Here is an 18398-nt window from a genome sequence, read left to right on the forward strand (position 1 = left end):
GCGATGTTGCTTAGTGTGACGGGGCCTTAAGGCACAAGACTACGGCATCTCCGTAATCCGGGAGTTACTGATAGCCAAAGGTCCCCTAGCATGAGGGACAGTATAGAGGCCATGACCCTCGCAATCCTACAGTCACATGACAGCTGCTTTCAACAAAAAACACAACGCTTGTTCAGGGGGGTTGCACCGGTTTTGCAGCTGCAAACCATTGAGGTGAATGGGATCCTGCTGCAATACCAGACAACTTAGTACATAGAAGGGATGAGACCGCACTCTCCAAAGTATGCCAAATGATATTATTAAATTACAGGTGCGTGGTAAAAAGCAGGAGAGGAGCTAGGTGCAGGCCCCCTCCAGGACGACGGCCGTTTCGCATCTAATTACGCTTTGACAGGTCCATCAGACAACTCAGACAAGTGTGGTGCTTTTCTTACTGGAAGAAAGCCCTGATTTTATGCAATCCCCTTCAATCACAAAAAAAAAAAAATATTTATAATTCTCAATTCTCTACAGAGCTTGAAAACTTAAAATTGATCACAGCCGAGGACTCTACCCCTGCAACACACGTGTCACAATGGCTCGTCCCCCCCTCCTCCGTGTTACAGGCTTCTGCTGAAATAAAAGGAATATGATCCATTTAAGGTAAGGCATGAATTACATGGCCGAACGCAGCCGCCCAGCTGAAGGCATTGATTACACCGAGCGCCTGTAAACAGCGGAGACGAATACCCGGGACGCTCCTGCAGAGCCCCCATTAGCAGGCAGAAAGCCTCCAGTCCAAACAAGCAATAAAACACGCATGACATTTAATATCCATTAATGCAATTCCCGCTGGCTCGTGCGGACTGCGCGCACATATTAGCGAGGCACAGGAGCTGTATTTACGCTGAGAAACAAGCTCGTAACAGATCATTCCTGACAACGGTTTTATAGGGCAATGATGCTTTTATCCAAAGGTTATGACTATAGGACGTGGAAAATAACCGCAGGCCACGGATTACATAAATGATCAAGAAGAGAGGGGGTGGAGCGGGATCTTATTTATGCCAATGCAGCAATGGAGTTTTTTTTTCTTTTGCATCATGAAAAGTTTTATGAGTATTTTTCATACACTCTGCTTGCTGTCAGTGAATGGAAATCCTCACCACTTAAAAAAATTACATCTGTCCAGGTGATAGGAATGGCTCTCAGATATATTAGGTTCACAAGAATTACGCATAGTCCTGATGTGACGAGCCGCAGACCTGTGCATCAAACCCATGGCCAAAATACACAGATTTTTAACCCCCGGATATAAGAAAAGATTATTTAGGTCACATCTAGCAGGAGCTTTCCAGTGAAAACAAGTTATCGTCTATCTTAAAAAAAAAAAAAAAAAAAAAGGACCACGATTTATTGATCGCTGGGGTTCCAAATGTGGCACGGATATCCCCACTAGAATGGAGGGCAGGACGACCATGCCATTCTTTCCTATGGAGCTGACGGAAAAAGCCAAAACGCAAAGCTCGGCAGATCCAAAAGGGAAATAACTGGAGTGTATGCACCACCCGTGCCGGTCACGGAGGGTGGACTGCCATCGCTCTATAAGCAATCACTTGTGGTTAGGTGACAAAGGGGTTCTCCGGTGACACGAGGTTAAGGGGGTCACAATGCTGTCCAACGAGGACTGGTCTTTGGGCTTAGGTGGTAATGTAAAGAGCATCCATAGGTTTGAGTGTCTTGACCCTACAAAGAAGGGAATTTTGTTTACTTACCGTAAATTCCTTTTCTTCTAGCTCCAATTGGGAGACCCAGACAATTGGGTGTATAGCTACTGCCTCCGGAGGCCACACAAAGTATTACACTAAAAAGTGTAAGGCCCCTCCCCTTCTGGCTATACACCCTCCCGTGGGATCACGGGCTCCTCAGTTTTAGTGCAAAAGCAAGAAGGAGGAAAGCCAATAACAGGTTTAAAGACAAATTCAATCCGAAGAAACATCGGAGAACTGAAACCATTCAACATGAACAACATGTGTACTCGAAAAAAACAAAAATCCCTAAGAAAACAGGGCGGGTGCTGGGTCTCCCAATTGGAGCTAGAAGAAAAGGAATTTACGGTAAGTAAACAAAATTCCCTTCTTCTTTGTCGCTCCTAATTGGGAGACCCAGACAATTGGGACGTCCAAAAGCAGTCCCTGGGTGGGTAAAAGAATACCTTGTGATAGGGCCGTCAAACAGCCCTGTCCTACAGGTGGGCAACCGCCGCCTGAAGGACTTGTCTACCTAGGCTGGCGTCCGCCGAAGCGTAGGTATGCACCTGATAATGCTTGGTAAAGGTGTGCAGACTCGACCAGGTAGCCGCTTGGCACACCTGCTGAGCCGTAGCCTGGTGCCGTAATGCCCAGGCCGCACCCACGGCTCTGGTAGAATGGGCCTTCAGCCCTGAAGGAACCGGAAGCCCCACAGAACGGTAGGTTTCAAGAATTGGTTCCTTGATCCACCGAGCCAGGGTGGATTTGGAAGCTTGCGACCCTTTACGCTGACCAGCGACAAGGACAAAGCGTGCATCCGAGCGGCGTAAGGGCGCCGTGCGGGAAATGTAGATCCTGAGTGCTCTGACCAGATCCAACAAATGCAAACCTTTCTCAAATTGATGAACTGGATGAGGACACAAGGAAGGTAATGTGACATCCTGATTGAGATGAAAGGGGGATACCACCTTCGGGAGAAACTCAGGAACCGGACGTAGAACCACCTTGTCCTGGTGAAACACCAGGAAGGGTGATTTGCATGAGAGCGCCGCTAGCTCGGACACTCTCCGAAGAGATGTGACCGCTACTAGAAAAGCCACTTTCTGTGAAAGACGAGAAAGGGAAACATCCTTCATAGGCTCGAAAGGCGGCTTCTGGAGAGCAATTAGAACCTTGTTCAGATCCCAGGGCTCTAACGGCCGCTTGTAAGTAGGGACGATATGACCAACTCCTTGCAGGAACGTGCGCACCTGAGTAAGTCGTGCTAGGCGTTTCTGAAAAAATACAGATAGCGCTGAGACTTGTCCTTTAAGGGAGCTGAGCGACAAACCTTTTTCCAACCCGGATTGCAGGAAGGAAAGAAAAGTAGGCAATGCAAAAGGCCAGGGAGGAACTCCCTGAGCCGCGCACCAAGATAAGAATATCTTCCACGTCCTGTGGTAGATCTTGGCGGAGGATGGTTTTCTAGCCTGTCTCATGGTGGTAATAACCTTTCGAGATAATCCTGAAGACGCTAGGATCCAGGACTCAATGGCCACACAGTCAGGTTCAGGGCCGCAGAATTCAGGTGGAAAAACGGCCCTTGAGATAGCAAGTCTGGTCGTTCTGGTAGTGCCCATGGTTGGCCTACCGTGAGGTGCCACAGATCTGGGTACCACGATCTCCTCGGCCAGTCTGGAGCGACGAGGATGGCGCGACGGCAGTCGGCCCTGATCTTGCGCAGCACTCTGGGTAACAATGCCAGAGGTGGGAACACATAAGGTAGCCGGAATTGCGACCAATCTTGAACTAAGGCGTCTGCCGCCAGAGCTCGGTGATCGTGAGACCGTGCCATGAAAGCCGGGACCTTGTTGTTGTACCGTGACGCCATCAGGTCGACGTCCGGCATCCCCCAGCGGCGACAGATCTCCTGAAACACGTCCGGGTGAAGGGACCATTCCCCTGCATCCATACCCTGGCGACTGAGGAAGTCTGCTTCCCAGTTTTCCACGCCTGGGATGTGAACTGCGGATATGGTGGAAGCCGTGTCTTCCACCCACGTTAGAATCCGTCGGACTTCCTGGAAGGCTTGCCGACTGCGTGTGCCACCTTGGTGGTTGATGTATGCTACCGCTGTGGAGTTGTCCGACTGAATTCGGATCTGCTTGCCTTCCAGCCACTGCTGGAAGGCTTGTAGGGCAAGATACACTGCTCTGATTTCTAGAACATTGATCTGAAGGGTGGACTCTTGCTGAGTCCACGTACCCTGAGCCCTGTGGTGGAGAAAAACCGCTCCCCACCCTGACAGGCTCGCGTCCGTCGTGACCACCGCCCAGGATGGGGGTAGGAAGGACTTTCCCTTTGACAATGAGGTGGGAAGAAGCCACCACTGAAGAGATTCCTTGGCCGCCTGAGAAAGGGAGACGTTCCCGTCGAGGGACGTCGACTTCCCATCCCATTGGCGGAGAATGTCCCATTGTAGTGGACGCAGATGAAACTGCGCGAAAGGGACTGCCTCCATTGCTGCTACCATCTTCCCTAGGAAGTGCATGAGGCGCCTCAAGGGGTGTGACTGGCCTTGAAGGAGAGATTGCACCCCTGTCTGTAGTGAACGCTGTTTGTCCAGCGGAAGCTTCACTATCGCTGAGAGAGTATGAAACTCCATGCCAAGAAATGTTAGCGACTGGGTCGGAGTTAGATTTGACTTTGAAAAGTTGATGATCCACCCGAAACTCTGGAGAGTCTCCAGCGCAACGTTCAGGCTGTGTTGGCATGCTTCTTGAGAGGGTGCCTTGACAAGTATATCGTCCAAATACGGGATCACAGAGTGACCTTGAGAGTGCAGGACTGCTACTACTGCTGCCATGACCTTGGTGAAGACACGTGGGGCTGTCGCCAGCCCGAAAGGCAGAGCTACGAACTGAAGGTGTTAGTCTCCTATAACAAAGCGTAGAAAACGCTGGTGCTCTGGAGCAATCGGCACGTGGAGATAAGCATCCTTGATGTCTATAGATGCTAGGAAATCTCCCTGGGACATTGAGTCGATGACGGAGCGAAGGGATTCCATTCGGAACCGCCTGGTTTTTACGTGCTTGTTGAGCAGTTTTAGATGCAGAACGGGACGGAATGACCCGTCCTTTTTTGGCACCACAAACAAGTTGGAGTAAAAACCGTGACCTTGTTCCAGAAGAGGAACGGGGGTCACCACTCCTTCCGCTTTTAGAGTGGACACCGCTAGCCGCAGAGCATCGGCGCGGTCGGGAGGTGGAGAAGTTCTGAAGAAGCGAGTTGGAGGACGAGAGCTGAACTCTATCCTGTACCCGTGAGACAGAATGTCTCTCACCCAACGGTCTGTGACCTGTGGCAGCCAAATGTCGCCAAAGCGGGAGAGCCTGCCACCGACCAAGGATGCGGAGAGAGGAGGCCGAAAGTCATGAGGAAGCCGCCTTGGTAGCGGGTCTTCCGGCTGTCTTTTTTGGGCGTGACTGAGTTCGCCAAGAATCTGAGCTCCTCTGATCCTTTTGAGTCCTTTTGGACGAGGAGAATTGGGACCTGCCTGAGCCTCGAAAGGACCGAAACCCCGACTGTCCTCTCCTCTGTTGGGGTTTATTTTGTCTGGGCTGAGGTAAAGATGAATCTTTACCCTTGGAGTGTTTAATGATTTCATCTAAGCGCTCCCCAAACAGTCGGTCACGAGAAAATGGCAAACTGGTTAAACACTTTTTGGAAGCAGAATCTGCCTTCCATTCTCTTAACCACAAGGCTCTGCGTAAAACTACGGAGTTGGCAGACGCCACTGCCGTACGGCTCGTAGAGTCTAGGACAGCATTAATCGCGTAAGACGCAAATGCAGACATTTGAGAGGTTAAGGGTGCCACCTGCGGAGCAGATGTACGTGTGACCGTATCAATCTGTGTAAGACCAGCTGAAATAGCTTGGAGTGCCCATACGGCTGCGAATGCTGGAGCAAACGACGCGCCGATAGCTTCATAGATGGATTTCAACCAGAGCTCCATCTGCCTGTCAGTGGCATCTTTAAGTGCCGCCCCATCTTCCACTGCAACTAAGGATCTAGCTGCAAGCCTGGAGATTGGAGGATCCACCTTGGGACACTGGGTCCAGCCCTTGACCACGTCTGGGGGAAAAGGATAACGTGTATCCTTAAGCCGTTTGGAGAAACGTTTATCCGGATAAGCGTGGTGTTTCTGGATTGCCTCTCTAAAGTCAGAGTGGTCCAGAAATACACTTAATTTACGCTTGGGATACCTGAAATGGAATTTCTCCTGCTGTGAAGCTGTCTCCTCCACAGGAGGAGCAGGGGGAGAAATGTCCAACATTTTATTGATGGACGCTATAAGATCATTCACTATGGCGTCACCATCTGGTGTATCCAAATTGAGAGCGGTCTCAGGATCAGAATCCTGATCAGCTATCTCCGCCTCATCATACAGAGAGTCCTGCTGGGACCCTGACCAGTGTGATGAAGTCGAGGGCCGCTCATAGCGAGCTCGTTTAGGCTGTCTGGGACTGTCGTCCGTGTCAGAGCCATCACCCTGGGATGCAAGAGACACCCCCGGATCCCGGAGCTGTTCCGACTGAGGGGGACCAGGGAGCAATGAGTTAACAGTGTCCATGGCCTGAGGTACTGGTCTAGACTGCAATGTTTCAAGAATTTTAGTCATAGTCACAGACAATCTGTCAGCAAAGACTGCAAACTCCGTCCCTGTCACCTGGACAGTATTTACAGGAGGTTCTGCCTGGGTCACCTCCAGCAGAGGCCCCGGCCGAGCAAGTGCCACAGGGGCCGAGCACTGCACACAGTGGGGGTCAGTGGAACCTGCCGGTAGAACAGCCCCACAAGCGGTACAAGCAGCATAGAAAGCCTGTGCCTTGGCACCTTTGCTTTTTGCGGTCGACATGCTGTTGTGTCCTCTGAGAAAACTAGGAGGGTATATAGCAGAGGATCCCCAGCGACCGTACAGTGCAATGTAAAGCTGCGAGCATAAAATACAATATACACTTCGGCACCAGTGGGGGTCAGCCCTTGAGGGCAGCTTACCGCCCGCTGAAAAGCGGGTGTGTGGGCACCAGAATCCCGTGTCTGGGTCTCCCAGTCTCCTCTCTCCAGCTCAGACTGCACACAGGAATGGCTGCCGGCGTCCTGTGAAGAGAGGTGGATCGTGGGCGTGCCTCAAACAAAGTGCGGGAAACTGGCGTCCCACTGTGCCCAGTGTGAGGGCTGGAGTATGTAAAGTAGACTCCAGCCCTCGGCGCTGACGTTCTGTACAGCGTCCCGCCCTTCCCCTGACTGGCAGGCCTGGGGGCGGGAACGAAACGAAACTAGGCCGCAAAAAGCCGGGGACTCGAGTAATAAGCGCGGCCGTGATATATGCACGGCCAGCGCGGAAGTCCCCGGCGCACCACAAGTCCCAGCCGCGCCGCAGCGAAAAAACTGACAACAGCGGCCGCGCGGCAGTTTCAAATACATGTCCCCTCTCAGCAAAGCTGTAGATAGGAATGGCACCAGCGCGCAGCGCTGTTGTCCCCGGCGCACTAACACACCCAGCAATGCTGCCGTGTGCGCGCGGTCTGTACGGGGACACAGAGTACCTTGGCGTAGCAGGGCCATGTCCCTGACGATACTCCGCTCCATAACCAGCAGATTCCCCAGGGGCTGTGGACGGAGCACGGTCTCTGTGCCTGGAGACTGGTAAATCCCACTTCACCCAGAGCCCTAAGGGGGATGGGGAAGGATGCAGCATGTGGGCTCCAGCCTCTGTACCCGCAATGGGTACCTCAACCTTAACAAACACCGCCGACAAAAGTGGGGTGAGAAGGGAGCATGCTGGGGGCCCTATATGGGCCCTCTTTTCTTCCATCCGACATAGTCAGCAGCTGCTGCTGACTAAACAGTGGAGCTATGCGTGTATGTGTGCCTCCTTCGCACAAAGCATGAAAACTGAGGAGCCCGTGATCCCACGGGAGTGTGTATAGCCAGAAGGGGAGGGGCCTTACACTTTTAAGTGTAATACTTTGTGTGGCCTCCGGAGGCAGTAGCTATACACCCAATTGTCTGGGTCTCCCAATTAGGAGCGACAAAGAAAACAAGATTTTAACCCATGATGATGGATTTGGGAGAACATCTTTTGTTTTGTGGCTTGACCCTCAACACTCAAAGCCTAAATCGGGACATTTTGGAGAAATCGTTCAATGCAAGTCAATTTCCTTTGTGGATTTTCATGCAGCACCTGAATGAGACTTCTTAAAAGGGGTTGTCAAGGCTTACTAGTTAATGACTCATCCTTGGGACAGGTCATTAGTATCTGACTGTTGGGGGCCCCTCACTAATCTACCGGTAGCTGCTCAATACAAACAGTTAGGGTAGGTGCCCACGATCAGTGTTCACAGCGTTTTAGATGCAGCATGCTTCAACTGCATCCTACAAGCACAGTGGATGGATTTCTAGAAATCCCATGCCCACTCTGCGTGTGCAGCCCGTAGTGAAAACTGAGCAGCGGTGCAGCTTTATGAGGCCGCAGCATGTCAATTGTTTGCTGCGGGGGTCGCATGCGTCCTCCTTAGGGAGAACACAAGCTAAAGACCGCAGCGCACCAAACCCTGATAGTGGGTACGAGCAGCTGCAGTCTCCTGCAGAGTACACTCGTGGTCCCGCATTTCAGTACCCACCGCGTGGTATTAATGCCCTTTCCGAAAAATTAAGCCTGGGCCACCCCTTTTTAATATTATCCACTTTGCAGAAAATATTCTGAGTATTACAGTATCGGCAAAAATATCTGCTATTCATCAGTCTCATGTGGACATGCGCCATTGGAATGGTCCACAGTGGAAAATTCACAGTGATTAGCGCAAATGATCAACAAACAAGACAATACCAAATTATAGAAAAATGAAAAGTGCAGGTGACCCACGAGGCTCCTTTTTGATCTTTTTTGACCCAGGGCTGGACTTTTACACTATTCTCAGAAATGCCTATAACGTATCCCCCCATATGCTGAAACTATAGGAGGTTTCAGAGTTCTTATACTTTGGCGAAAATACACTTTATCCTGCAGAATTAGTAAATAGGATCACCTCACAACCCGACCACCCGAGCGCTCCGTCACTTTGTGATGTCTAGTGTTCTGCCGGCATGCCTCCAGCTGAGCGTATATCTGCTACTAGCCACAGGGGTGGATGAGGGATGATGGTAAAGACACTGACCCATCTTAGGTCCTGCAATACGATACCCTTGGGTCACAAATGCATGGGAAAGTCTAAAAGTCGACTGAGAGAACAAGCGTAATATGGGTATCATTATACCGCAGGACTGCTCCTAATGTAAACAGTCCATACGGTGCTCACATTCACAGAAGCAGAATGAAGAATGGCTGTAATGCTAGAACATCCTGGATTACTACTGAATAAATCACTGTCTTAAGTCTTTTTTTTTGGATCCAGCTAAGTTCAAAAATCAATTTTCCAAAAAGAATTTGCACATTCTCATAACTCAAACTAATGATGTCATTACCGAGGATGCAGCTTTGTGGGGGATGAACTCTCCTCAATAAAAACAGCCAAGTATTGAGTCCACGGGGGTAAATATGTTCATTATTGCAGGTTACAAAGCTCCTTAAAGGGGTCTTGCAATGACATAGGCCGTAATGCCCAGAAGGTGACACTTTATAGTTTCTTCCTGGTGTTATCCGAGATTCTCGGCTATGAAAGCCATCAATAGATCTCAAGTGATACATGTGCTAAGTTTGCGGTGTAGTATTAGAATTATTGGTACTTGACCCAAAACTACCGATTTTAGACCGATACGATTAAATTTACTCACTTTGGTTCTTCAGCGCTGAACAAAAGGTCGAAATCCTCATCAAAGAGGAACGGAGCAGGATTAGCTTGGAACTCCAGAGGCCGATAAAAGCGAGAGAACGTCTCATCGTCATCAAGCTTCATAACTTCTTTCACGGATTTACTGGTGACCGTCAGCGTTGTGTCCTGCACTCCGACTGACAAAAATAAGAGAAACATGTCAAATATTGCATGACGCAAACCTGCATTCATAGTGCGCATGACCGCGCATGACCATGCATGACCATGCATGACCGGAAGTGCGGGGTATTCTAATGCATGCACACTGACCCCAAGCTTGGCGTTCTGAAGCGGTGACAACGGACACAGGTACGCGCATCACCGCTAATAACACTGGGCAATGGACACTGAATAGCATGTTAGCACCCCCTGGGTAACATGCTAAGAGGGCGGACTAGTTGGGGGTAAAAAAAAAAAAAAAACAAAAAAAAACACCCTTGCAACTAGTCGGGTGTGGCCTCATTAGTATAGCATAAAGGATCTTTAGAAATACTTTTTTAAAGATCTCTATCTATGCTACTAGATACAGGGACGGTTAGGCAGGGATTAGCAATAGAGACCCAGAACTGCTCGTGGTTCTGGGTGCGTATTGCACCTGACAAGTTCCCGTTAAAACTTTTTTTTCTGGCATATAATAAAAGATGATAACCCAGGAGCTGATAGCACTCACCTTTATTATGTAGCCTTCCCAAAAACGATTCAAGTTTATCCAATTTTCTATCAGATTCCAAATTCATGTCGGGCTTGGCTTCAATTTCTAGGAATAAAAAAGTAAAAAAAAAAAAAAAAAAAAAATATTAGAAAACTAGAAAAGTCACTGTACAAAACCGAAAAATTCAAAGCAATTGAAACAACCATATGTGTTGCTGAAATGTCCATCAGATTTCAGAACCAAATTTGCACCTCCTGGCAGAAAACCGCACTGAAATGTCATCAAAACTGTTTTCTTTTTCGCTCCTAATTGGGAGACCCAGACAGTGGGTGTATAGCTACTGCCTCTGGAGGCCGCACAAAGAACTACACTTAAAAGTGTAAGGCCCCTCCCCTTCTGGCTATACACCCTCCCGTAGGAGTACGGATTCCTCAGTTTTAGCTTTGTGCGAAGGAGGTCACACACGCACGCATAAGCTCCATTGTTTTTAGTCAGCAGCAGCTGCTGACTATGTCGGATGGAAGAAAAGAGGGCCCATACAGGGCTCCCAGCATGCTCCCTTCTCACCCCACTGTATGTCGGAGGTGTTTGTAAGGTTGAGGTACCCATTGCGGGTACGGCGGCAGGAGCCCACATGCTGATTCCTTCCCCATCCCTTTTTACAGGGCTCTGGGTGAAGTGGGATTTACTGGTCTCCAGGCACTGAGACCGTGCTCCATCTACAGCCCCTGGAGAAGATGCTGGATGGAGCGGAGTACATCAGGGACATGGCCCTGCTTCCTCAAGGTACTCTGTGTCCCCGTGCATTTGGCGCTCACACCGCAGCATGCTGGGTGTTGTAGTGCGCCGGGGGACATCAGCGCTGCGGCGCTTGTGCCATGGCCTCATTCAGCTTCGCTGAAGCAGGCACACTATTGGGACACGGTCGCGCCGGCCGCTGGGACTGCGGCGCGGCTGGCACTTGTGGTGCGCCGGGGACTTCAGCGCGGGCCGCGCTTTTACGGCGGCCGCGCTGATAACTCGAGTCCCCGGCTTTTGCGGCCTGCTTCCGTTCGTTCCCGCCCCCAGACCTGCCAGTCAGGAGAGGGGCGGGACGCTGGTCAGTGCATCAGCGCTGAGGGCTGGAGTCGTTTTTACATACTCCAGCCCTCACAGTAGGCACAGAGGGGACACTGTTTCCCGCACTTTTGTTTAGGAACTCCCACGGACCGCCCCTCTCCACAGACGCCGGCAGCCATTCCTGCTGACACGCTGAGCTGCAGAGGGGAGCCGGGGAGACCCAGACAAGGAATTCTGCGCCTCTTACCCGCTATTCAGCGGGCGGTAAGCAGCCCTCAGGGCTCACCCCTCTTGTGCCAGTAGTATTATTAGTATTTTGTTCCTGCAAATACTTTGTACTGCATAGCGCTGGTCGCCCTTTTGGCTATAGACTCTCTCACATTGCAGAGAGCCAACAGCATGTCGTCCATAAAACGCAAGGGTGCCAAGGCACAGACATTATATGCTTCCTGCACCGCATGTGGGACTTTTCTACCGGCAGGCTCCACTGACCCCCATTGTGTGCAGTGCTCGGCCCCTGCGGCGCTTGCACAGTCGGGACCTCTGCTGGACGTGACCCAGGGTGTACCACCTGTGAATGCTGTCCAGGTGACAGGAACTGAGTTTGCAGCTTTTGCTGACAGAATGTCTCTCACTATGTCACAAATTCTTGACACATTGCGAGCTAGGCCTGTACTTCAGGCCACGGACACTGTGCAATCATTGCCCCCTGGTCCCCCTCAGCTGAATTACCTCCAAGCTCCGGGACGGGCACATACACCTCAGGGTGAAGACTCTGACTCGGACGATGGCCCCGGGCAGCCTAAGCGGGCTCGCTATGAGGGACCTTCACATTCATCTCAATGGTCAGGATCCCAGCGAGATGAATCTATGGGTGATGAGGCGGACGTAACTGATCAAGATTCTGATCCTGGGACCGCTCTCAATCTAGATACACCAGATGGTGACGCCATAGTTAATGATCTTGTAGCGTCCATCAATAAGATGTTAAATATTTCCCCACCAGCTCCTCTTGTAGAGGAGTCAGCTTCGCAGCACGAGAGAATCCATTTCAGATATCCTAAGCGTACATTAAGCACTTTTCTGGACCACGCTGACTTTAGAGACGCAATCCAGAAACCCCACGCTTATCCGGAAAGGCGTTTTTCTAAACGGCTTAAAGATACACGCTATCCTTTTCCCCCTGAGGTGGTCAAGGGTTGGACCCAGTGTCCAAAAGTGGATCCTCCAATTTCCAGGCTTGCAGCTAGATCTTTGGTTGCAGTTGAAGATGGAGCGGCACTTAAAGATGCCACTGACAGGCAGATGGAGCTCTGGCTGAAATCCATCTATGAAGCGATTGGAGCGTCGTTAGCGCCATCTTTTGCTGCCGTATGGGCACTCCAAGCGATCTCAGCCGGGCTTGTGCAAGTCGACTCAGTCACACGTGCATTTGCCCCGCAGGTAGCACCATTGACCTTGCAAATGGCGGCATTCGCGTCGTACGCAATTAATGCTGTTCTTGACGCTACAAGCCGCACGGCAGTGGCGTCAGCCAACTCCGTTGTTTTGCGTAGGGCCCTGTGGTTGAGACATTGGAAAGCAGATTCTCATTCCAAAGAAGTGCTTAACCAATTTGCCTTTTTCTCGTGACCGATTGTTTGGAGAGCGTTTGGATGAAATCATCAAACACTCCAAGGGTAAGGACTCATCCTTACCGCAACACAGACAAAACAAACCCCAACAGAGGAAGGGTCAGTCTGGTTATCGGTCCTTTCGAGGACCGGGCAGGTCCCAATTCGCCTCGTCAAAAAAGACTCAAAAAGACCAGAGACGCTCAGATTCTTGGAGGTCTCAGTCACGCCCAAAAAGGACAGCCGGAGGAACCGTTGCCAAAACGGCGTCCTCCTGACTTGCAGTCTCCGATTCCCACACCCTCGGTCGGTGGGAGGCTTTCCCACTTTGGCGACATTTGGCTGTCACGCGTCAAAGACCGTTGGGTGAGGGATATTCTGTCTCACGGGTACAGGATAGAGTTCAGTTCTCGTCCGCCAACTCGTTTCTTCAGAACTTCTCCACCACCAGACCGAGCCGATGCTCTGTTGCAGGCGGTGGCCGCTCTAAAGGCGGAAGGAGTGGTGACCTCCGTCCCTCTGCAGGAACAAGGTCACGGTTTTTACTCCAATCTGTTTGTGGTCCCAAAAAAGGACGGATCGTATCGACCCGTCCTGGATCTAAAGTTGCTCAACAGACACGTAAAAGTCAGGAGGTTCCGGATGGAATCCCTACGCTCCGTCATAGCCTCAGTGTCTCAAGGAGATTTTCTAGCATCAATAGATATCAAAGATGCGTATCTCCACGTGCCGATTGCGCCAGAGCATCAGCGTTTCCTACGCTTCGTCATACACGACGAACACCTGCAGTTCGTAGCGTTACCTTTCGGTCTGGCAACAGCCCCCCGGGTCTTCACCAAAGTCATGGCAGCAGTAGTAGCTGTTCTGCACTCGCAGGGTCACTCGGTCATCCCGTATCTAGACGACCTGCTTATAAAGGCACCCTCTCAAGAGGCATGCCAACACAGTCTGAAGGTGGCACTAGACACTCTCCAGAGTTTCGGGTGGATTATCAACTTTCCAAAGTCTCATCTCACCCCGACCCAATCTCTGACTTATCTTGGCATGGAGTTTCATACTCTCTCAGCGATAGTGAAGCTTCCACTGGACAAGCAGTGTTCGCTACGGACAGGACTACAATCTCTCCTTCAGAGCCAGTCGCACTCACTGAGGCGCCTCATGCATTTCCTAGGGAAGATGGTAGCAGCAATGGAAGCGGTCCCGTTCGCGCAGTTTCATCTGCGCCCTCTACAATGGGACATTCTACGCCAATGGGATGGGAAATCGACGTCCCTCGACAGGACTGTCTCCCTCTCTCAGACTGCCAAGGACTCTCTGCGTTGGTGGCTTCTCCCCACCTCATTGTCACAGGGAAAGTCGTTCCTTCCCCCGTCCTGGGCAGTGGTCACGACGGATGCGAGCCTATCAGGGTGGGGAGCGGTGTTTCTCCACCACAGGGCTCAGGGGACGTGGACTCAGGAAGAGTCCACTCTGCAGATCAATGTTCTGGAAATCAGAGCAATCTATCTTGCTCTGCGAGCCTTCCAACAATGGCTGGAAGGCAAGCAGATTCGGATTCAGTCGGACAATTCCACGGCGGTGGCGTACATCAACCACCAAGGGGGAACACGCAGTCGCCAAGCCTTTCAGGAAGTCCGGCGGATTTTGACGTGGGTGGAAAGCAGAGCGTCCACCATATCCGCAGTTCACATCCCAGGCGTGGAAAACTGGGAAGCAGACTTTCTCAGTCGCCAGGGCATGGACGCAGGAGAATGGTCCCTTCACCCGGAAGTGTTTCAGCAGATCTGTTGCCGCTGGGGGACGCCGGACGTCGATCTGATGGCGTCACGGCACAACAACAAGGTCCCAGTTTTCATGGCACGGTCTCACGATCACCGAGCGCTGGCGGCAGACGCCTTGGTTCAGGATTGGTCGCAATTCCGACTCCCCTATGTGTTCCCACCTCTAGCATTGTTACCCAGAGTTCTCCGGAAAATCAGGTCCGACTGCCATCGAGCCATCCTCGTCGCTCCAGACTGGCCAAGAAGGTCGTGGTACCCGGATCTGTGGCATCTCACGGTAGGCCAACCGTGGCCACTACCAGACCGTCCAGATTTGCTGTCTCAAGGGCCGTTTTTCCATCTGAATTCTGCGGCCCTGAACCTGACTGTGTGGCCATTGAGTCCTGGATCCTAGCGGCCTCAGGTTTATCTCATGAAGTTGTTGCCACAATGAGACAGGCTAGAAAACCATCCTCAGCTAAGATCTATCACAGGACGTGGAAGATATTCTTAGCTTGGTGCTTGGCTCAAGGGTTTTCTCCCTGGCCATTTGCATTGCCAATTTTTCTTTCCTTCCTGCAGTCTGGGTTGGAAAAAGGTTTGTCGCTTAGCTCTCTTAAGGGTCAAGTCTCCGCGCTATCCGTATTCTTTCAGAAGCGCTTGGCACGGCTTTCTAAAGTACGCACGTTTCTCCAAGGAGTTTCTCATATCGTTCCTCCTTACAGACGGCCATTGGAACCCTGGGATCTGAACAAGGTTCTCATTGCTCTCCAGAAGCCGCCTTTCGAGCCTTTGAAAGAGGTTTCCCTTTCTAGGCTTTCACAAAAAGTAGTTTTTCTTGTGGCGGTCACGTCTCTTCGAAGAGTGTCCGAGCTAGCGGCGTTATCTTGCAAATCTCCCTTCCTGGTGTTTCACCAAGACAAGGTAGTACTGCGTCCAATTCCAGAGTTTTCTCCCAAGGTGGTTTCTTCCTTTCATCTTAATCAGGATATCACTTTGCCATCTTTGTGTCCGCATCCAGCTCACCAATTTGAAAAGGGTTTACATCTGTTGGACCTGGTGAGAGCACTCAGGATTTACATTTCTCGCACGGCGTCTCTACGCCGTTCTGATGCGCTCTTTGTCCTAGTCGCTGGTCAGCATAAGGGATCGCAAGCTTCCAAATCCACCCTGGCGCGGTGGATCAAGGAACCAATTCTTCACACATACCGTTCTGCTGGGCTTCCGATTCCATCTGGACTGAAGGCCCATTCTACCAGAGCCGTGGGTGCGTCCTGGGCATTGCGGCATCAGGCTACGGCTCAGCAAGTGTGCCAGGCGGCTACCTGGTCGAGTCTGCACACGTTTACCAAACACTATCAAGTGCATACCTACGCTTCGGCAGATGCCAGCCTAGGTAGACAGGTCCTTCAGGCGGCGGTGGCCCACCTGTAGGAAAGGGCTGTCTGACAGCCCGTTCATGTGGTATCTTTTTACCCACCCAGGGACTGCTTTTGGACGTCCCACTGTCTGGGTCTCCCAATTAGGAGCGAAAAAGAAGAAGGGAATTTTGTTTACTTACCGTAAATTCCTTTTCTTCTAGCTCCAATTGGGAGACCCAGCACCCGCCCTATTTGTTCTTAGGGTTTCGTTTTTCGGGTGCACATGTTGTTCATGTTGTTTCTTAAGTTCTCCGATCTTGTTATCGGATTGAATTTGTTTTTGAAACTGTTATTGGCTTTCCTCCTTCTTGCTTTGGTACTAAAACTGAGGAATCCGTACTCCTACGGGAGGGTGTATAGCCAGAAGGGGAGGGGCCTTACACTTTTAAGTGTAGTTCTTTGTGCGGCCTCCAGAGGCAGTAGCTATACACCCACTGTCTGGGTCTCCCAATTGGAGCTAGAAGAAAAGGAATTTACGGTAAGTAAACAAAATTCCCTTCTTTGTGTATTTTTTGGCCAAGAGATGCAGATATGGTGCTGAAATTTTTACACTATATTCCTGCACCCAATCTACATCTGGCAAAAAAAAAATTATATCATCACATCAAAAATTGTATTGTGTTTTGATGTGGGTTTTTTTTTTTTTTTTTACAGTGTTTGGTGCAGGAATATGGTGACTCAGTTCAATAGGGTCACCTGAAGTCATGTACCTGCTGTCACAGGAGAAGGATCGTGGTAACCTCCAGCTGTGACTGCAAATAACTTAAGTGATGTCACCGCTCATCTCTGCAACTCTGTCTCTGCCTGAAGCCCACAGCGGGCCGTATGTTCTATGTCTGCACGCTGTGCCTTCAGAAATGTAAAAGCTGGAATCATGTGACCTCGCATGGATTACGTCGGACGTGGGGGTTTTGGGGTTTAATAAAAGGGAATAAAGAGGGTGTTTTTTTGCATATGGTTTCAAATTAAAGGATTTTTTTTTACGTGTTTGTTTTCATTTCTTTTCACTTACAGTTTACTAGTGGGGTTCTCAGACGCCTCCCACTACTAATCTAAGGCCAAGTGGCAGCTGTGAGCTGTCATTAACCCCTTATTACCTCGATTTCCACCCCACCACGGCACAATCTGGATGAGCTGGGTAACGTTCTGGAATTTCTGCCTCTATTGGATGAAACAATCTTTGGAGACTGCTATTTTTAGGCTGGGGGGGGCCCAATAAGCATGAATCTCCACAGCCTGAGAATACCAGCCCCCAGCTGGTGGCTTTATCATGGCTGGGTATCAAAATTGATGGGGGTGCACGCAGTTTATTTAAAAAGAATGAATAAAAAAAAAAAAATAAAGCCTCATGTGGTCCCTCTTATTTTGATACACATCCTAGATAAGCACACAGCTGGGGGCTGCAGCCTGTAGCTCTATGTGTTCTGTTCTTGGTATCATAGTATGGGGGGGACGGGGGAGCCTATGCCAATTATTTTTATGTATTTATTTTTACACCAATAAAACACACACAGTGTCTCTGATTAGTTACAGTCACTGCCACATAGGAAGGGGGGTGCATATGACTGCAACCACAAATACGGGGACTGCTGGTGGGCGGGGGAAGCAGCGCATATGCATAAAGGATAATGTGCGGCCTTGGAAGCAGTATGAGCGGCCCAGAAGCAATGCACACCCGCATGAGACACTAGGTAGGTATAACGCGCCCGCTTTCCCTTTTTTGATTTTTTCTTTGTTTTAATTACCCAAGCTGGCGGACCCTGCGTGGATCCGGAAACAAACAGACTTAGATGAATGGAAGTTACTTTCAATAACACAAATTTGTGTAACAGAACCTGCGCTTTTGGAAACTTACCCTATGAATATGTTCACAAGACATTTTTTTCAGGCGGGGACAAATGACAATTTTCTCAAGCAGAAACCGTTTCAAGAAATGTTGGTGTTTTGTTGGCTTTTCCCCCCCCATATATTTTTGCACATTATCGTATGCTTCTTGTAGAGGTTTGTGGTCCCCGTCCCCCCCCCCCCATTATTTTTAGTAGCACTATTTGAGCTTTTTATTTTTTTTTTTTTTTAAAAGTTCATTAAGCGATGAGTAAAAATTTTTGTTTGTTTCTAAAAGTGGAAATTGTTACAAAACATCTTCCATGTGATTTTTTTTTTTTACCTTCCCAATCACGTTTATTGTGAATTATGAAGTGTTTACTAAGTGGGAACTGCCCGAAGACCGGGTGGGTCACTTCTTTCACCTGCTTGGCTTTTTTGGAAACCTGAAGAGGTGTCAAAAGCCTGAACATTGGAAGCTGTCT

General features: G+C 50.1%; 1 protein-coding gene across 11 annotated transcripts in view; it reads right to left on the reverse strand.

Annotated features, from left to right (window-relative positions):
* SVIL (supervillin) overlaps positions 1–18398 on the reverse strand; it is a 200986-nt gene that overhangs the window by 34424 nt on the left and 148164 nt on the right. For all 11 annotated transcript variants that reach the window (XM_075315505.1, XM_075315507.1, XM_075315506.1 and 8 more), the window contains 2 exons: positions 10255–10341; positions 9547–9721 (listed from right to left, as the gene is read on the reverse strand). In XM_075315505.1, coding sequence (XP_075171620.1) covers positions 9547–9721; positions 10255–10341 — 262 coding nt within the window. The remainder of the gene's footprint in view (positions 1–9546; positions 9722–10254; positions 10342–18398) is intronic.

This window comes from Anomaloglossus baeobatrachus, chromosome 6 (genome assembly GCF_048569485.1).
Source record: "Anomaloglossus baeobatrachus isolate aAnoBae1 chromosome 6, aAnoBae1.hap1, whole genome shotgun sequence".
Lineage (NCBI taxonomy): Eukaryota > Metazoa > Chordata > Amphibia > Anura > Aromobatidae > Anomaloglossus > Anomaloglossus baeobatrachus.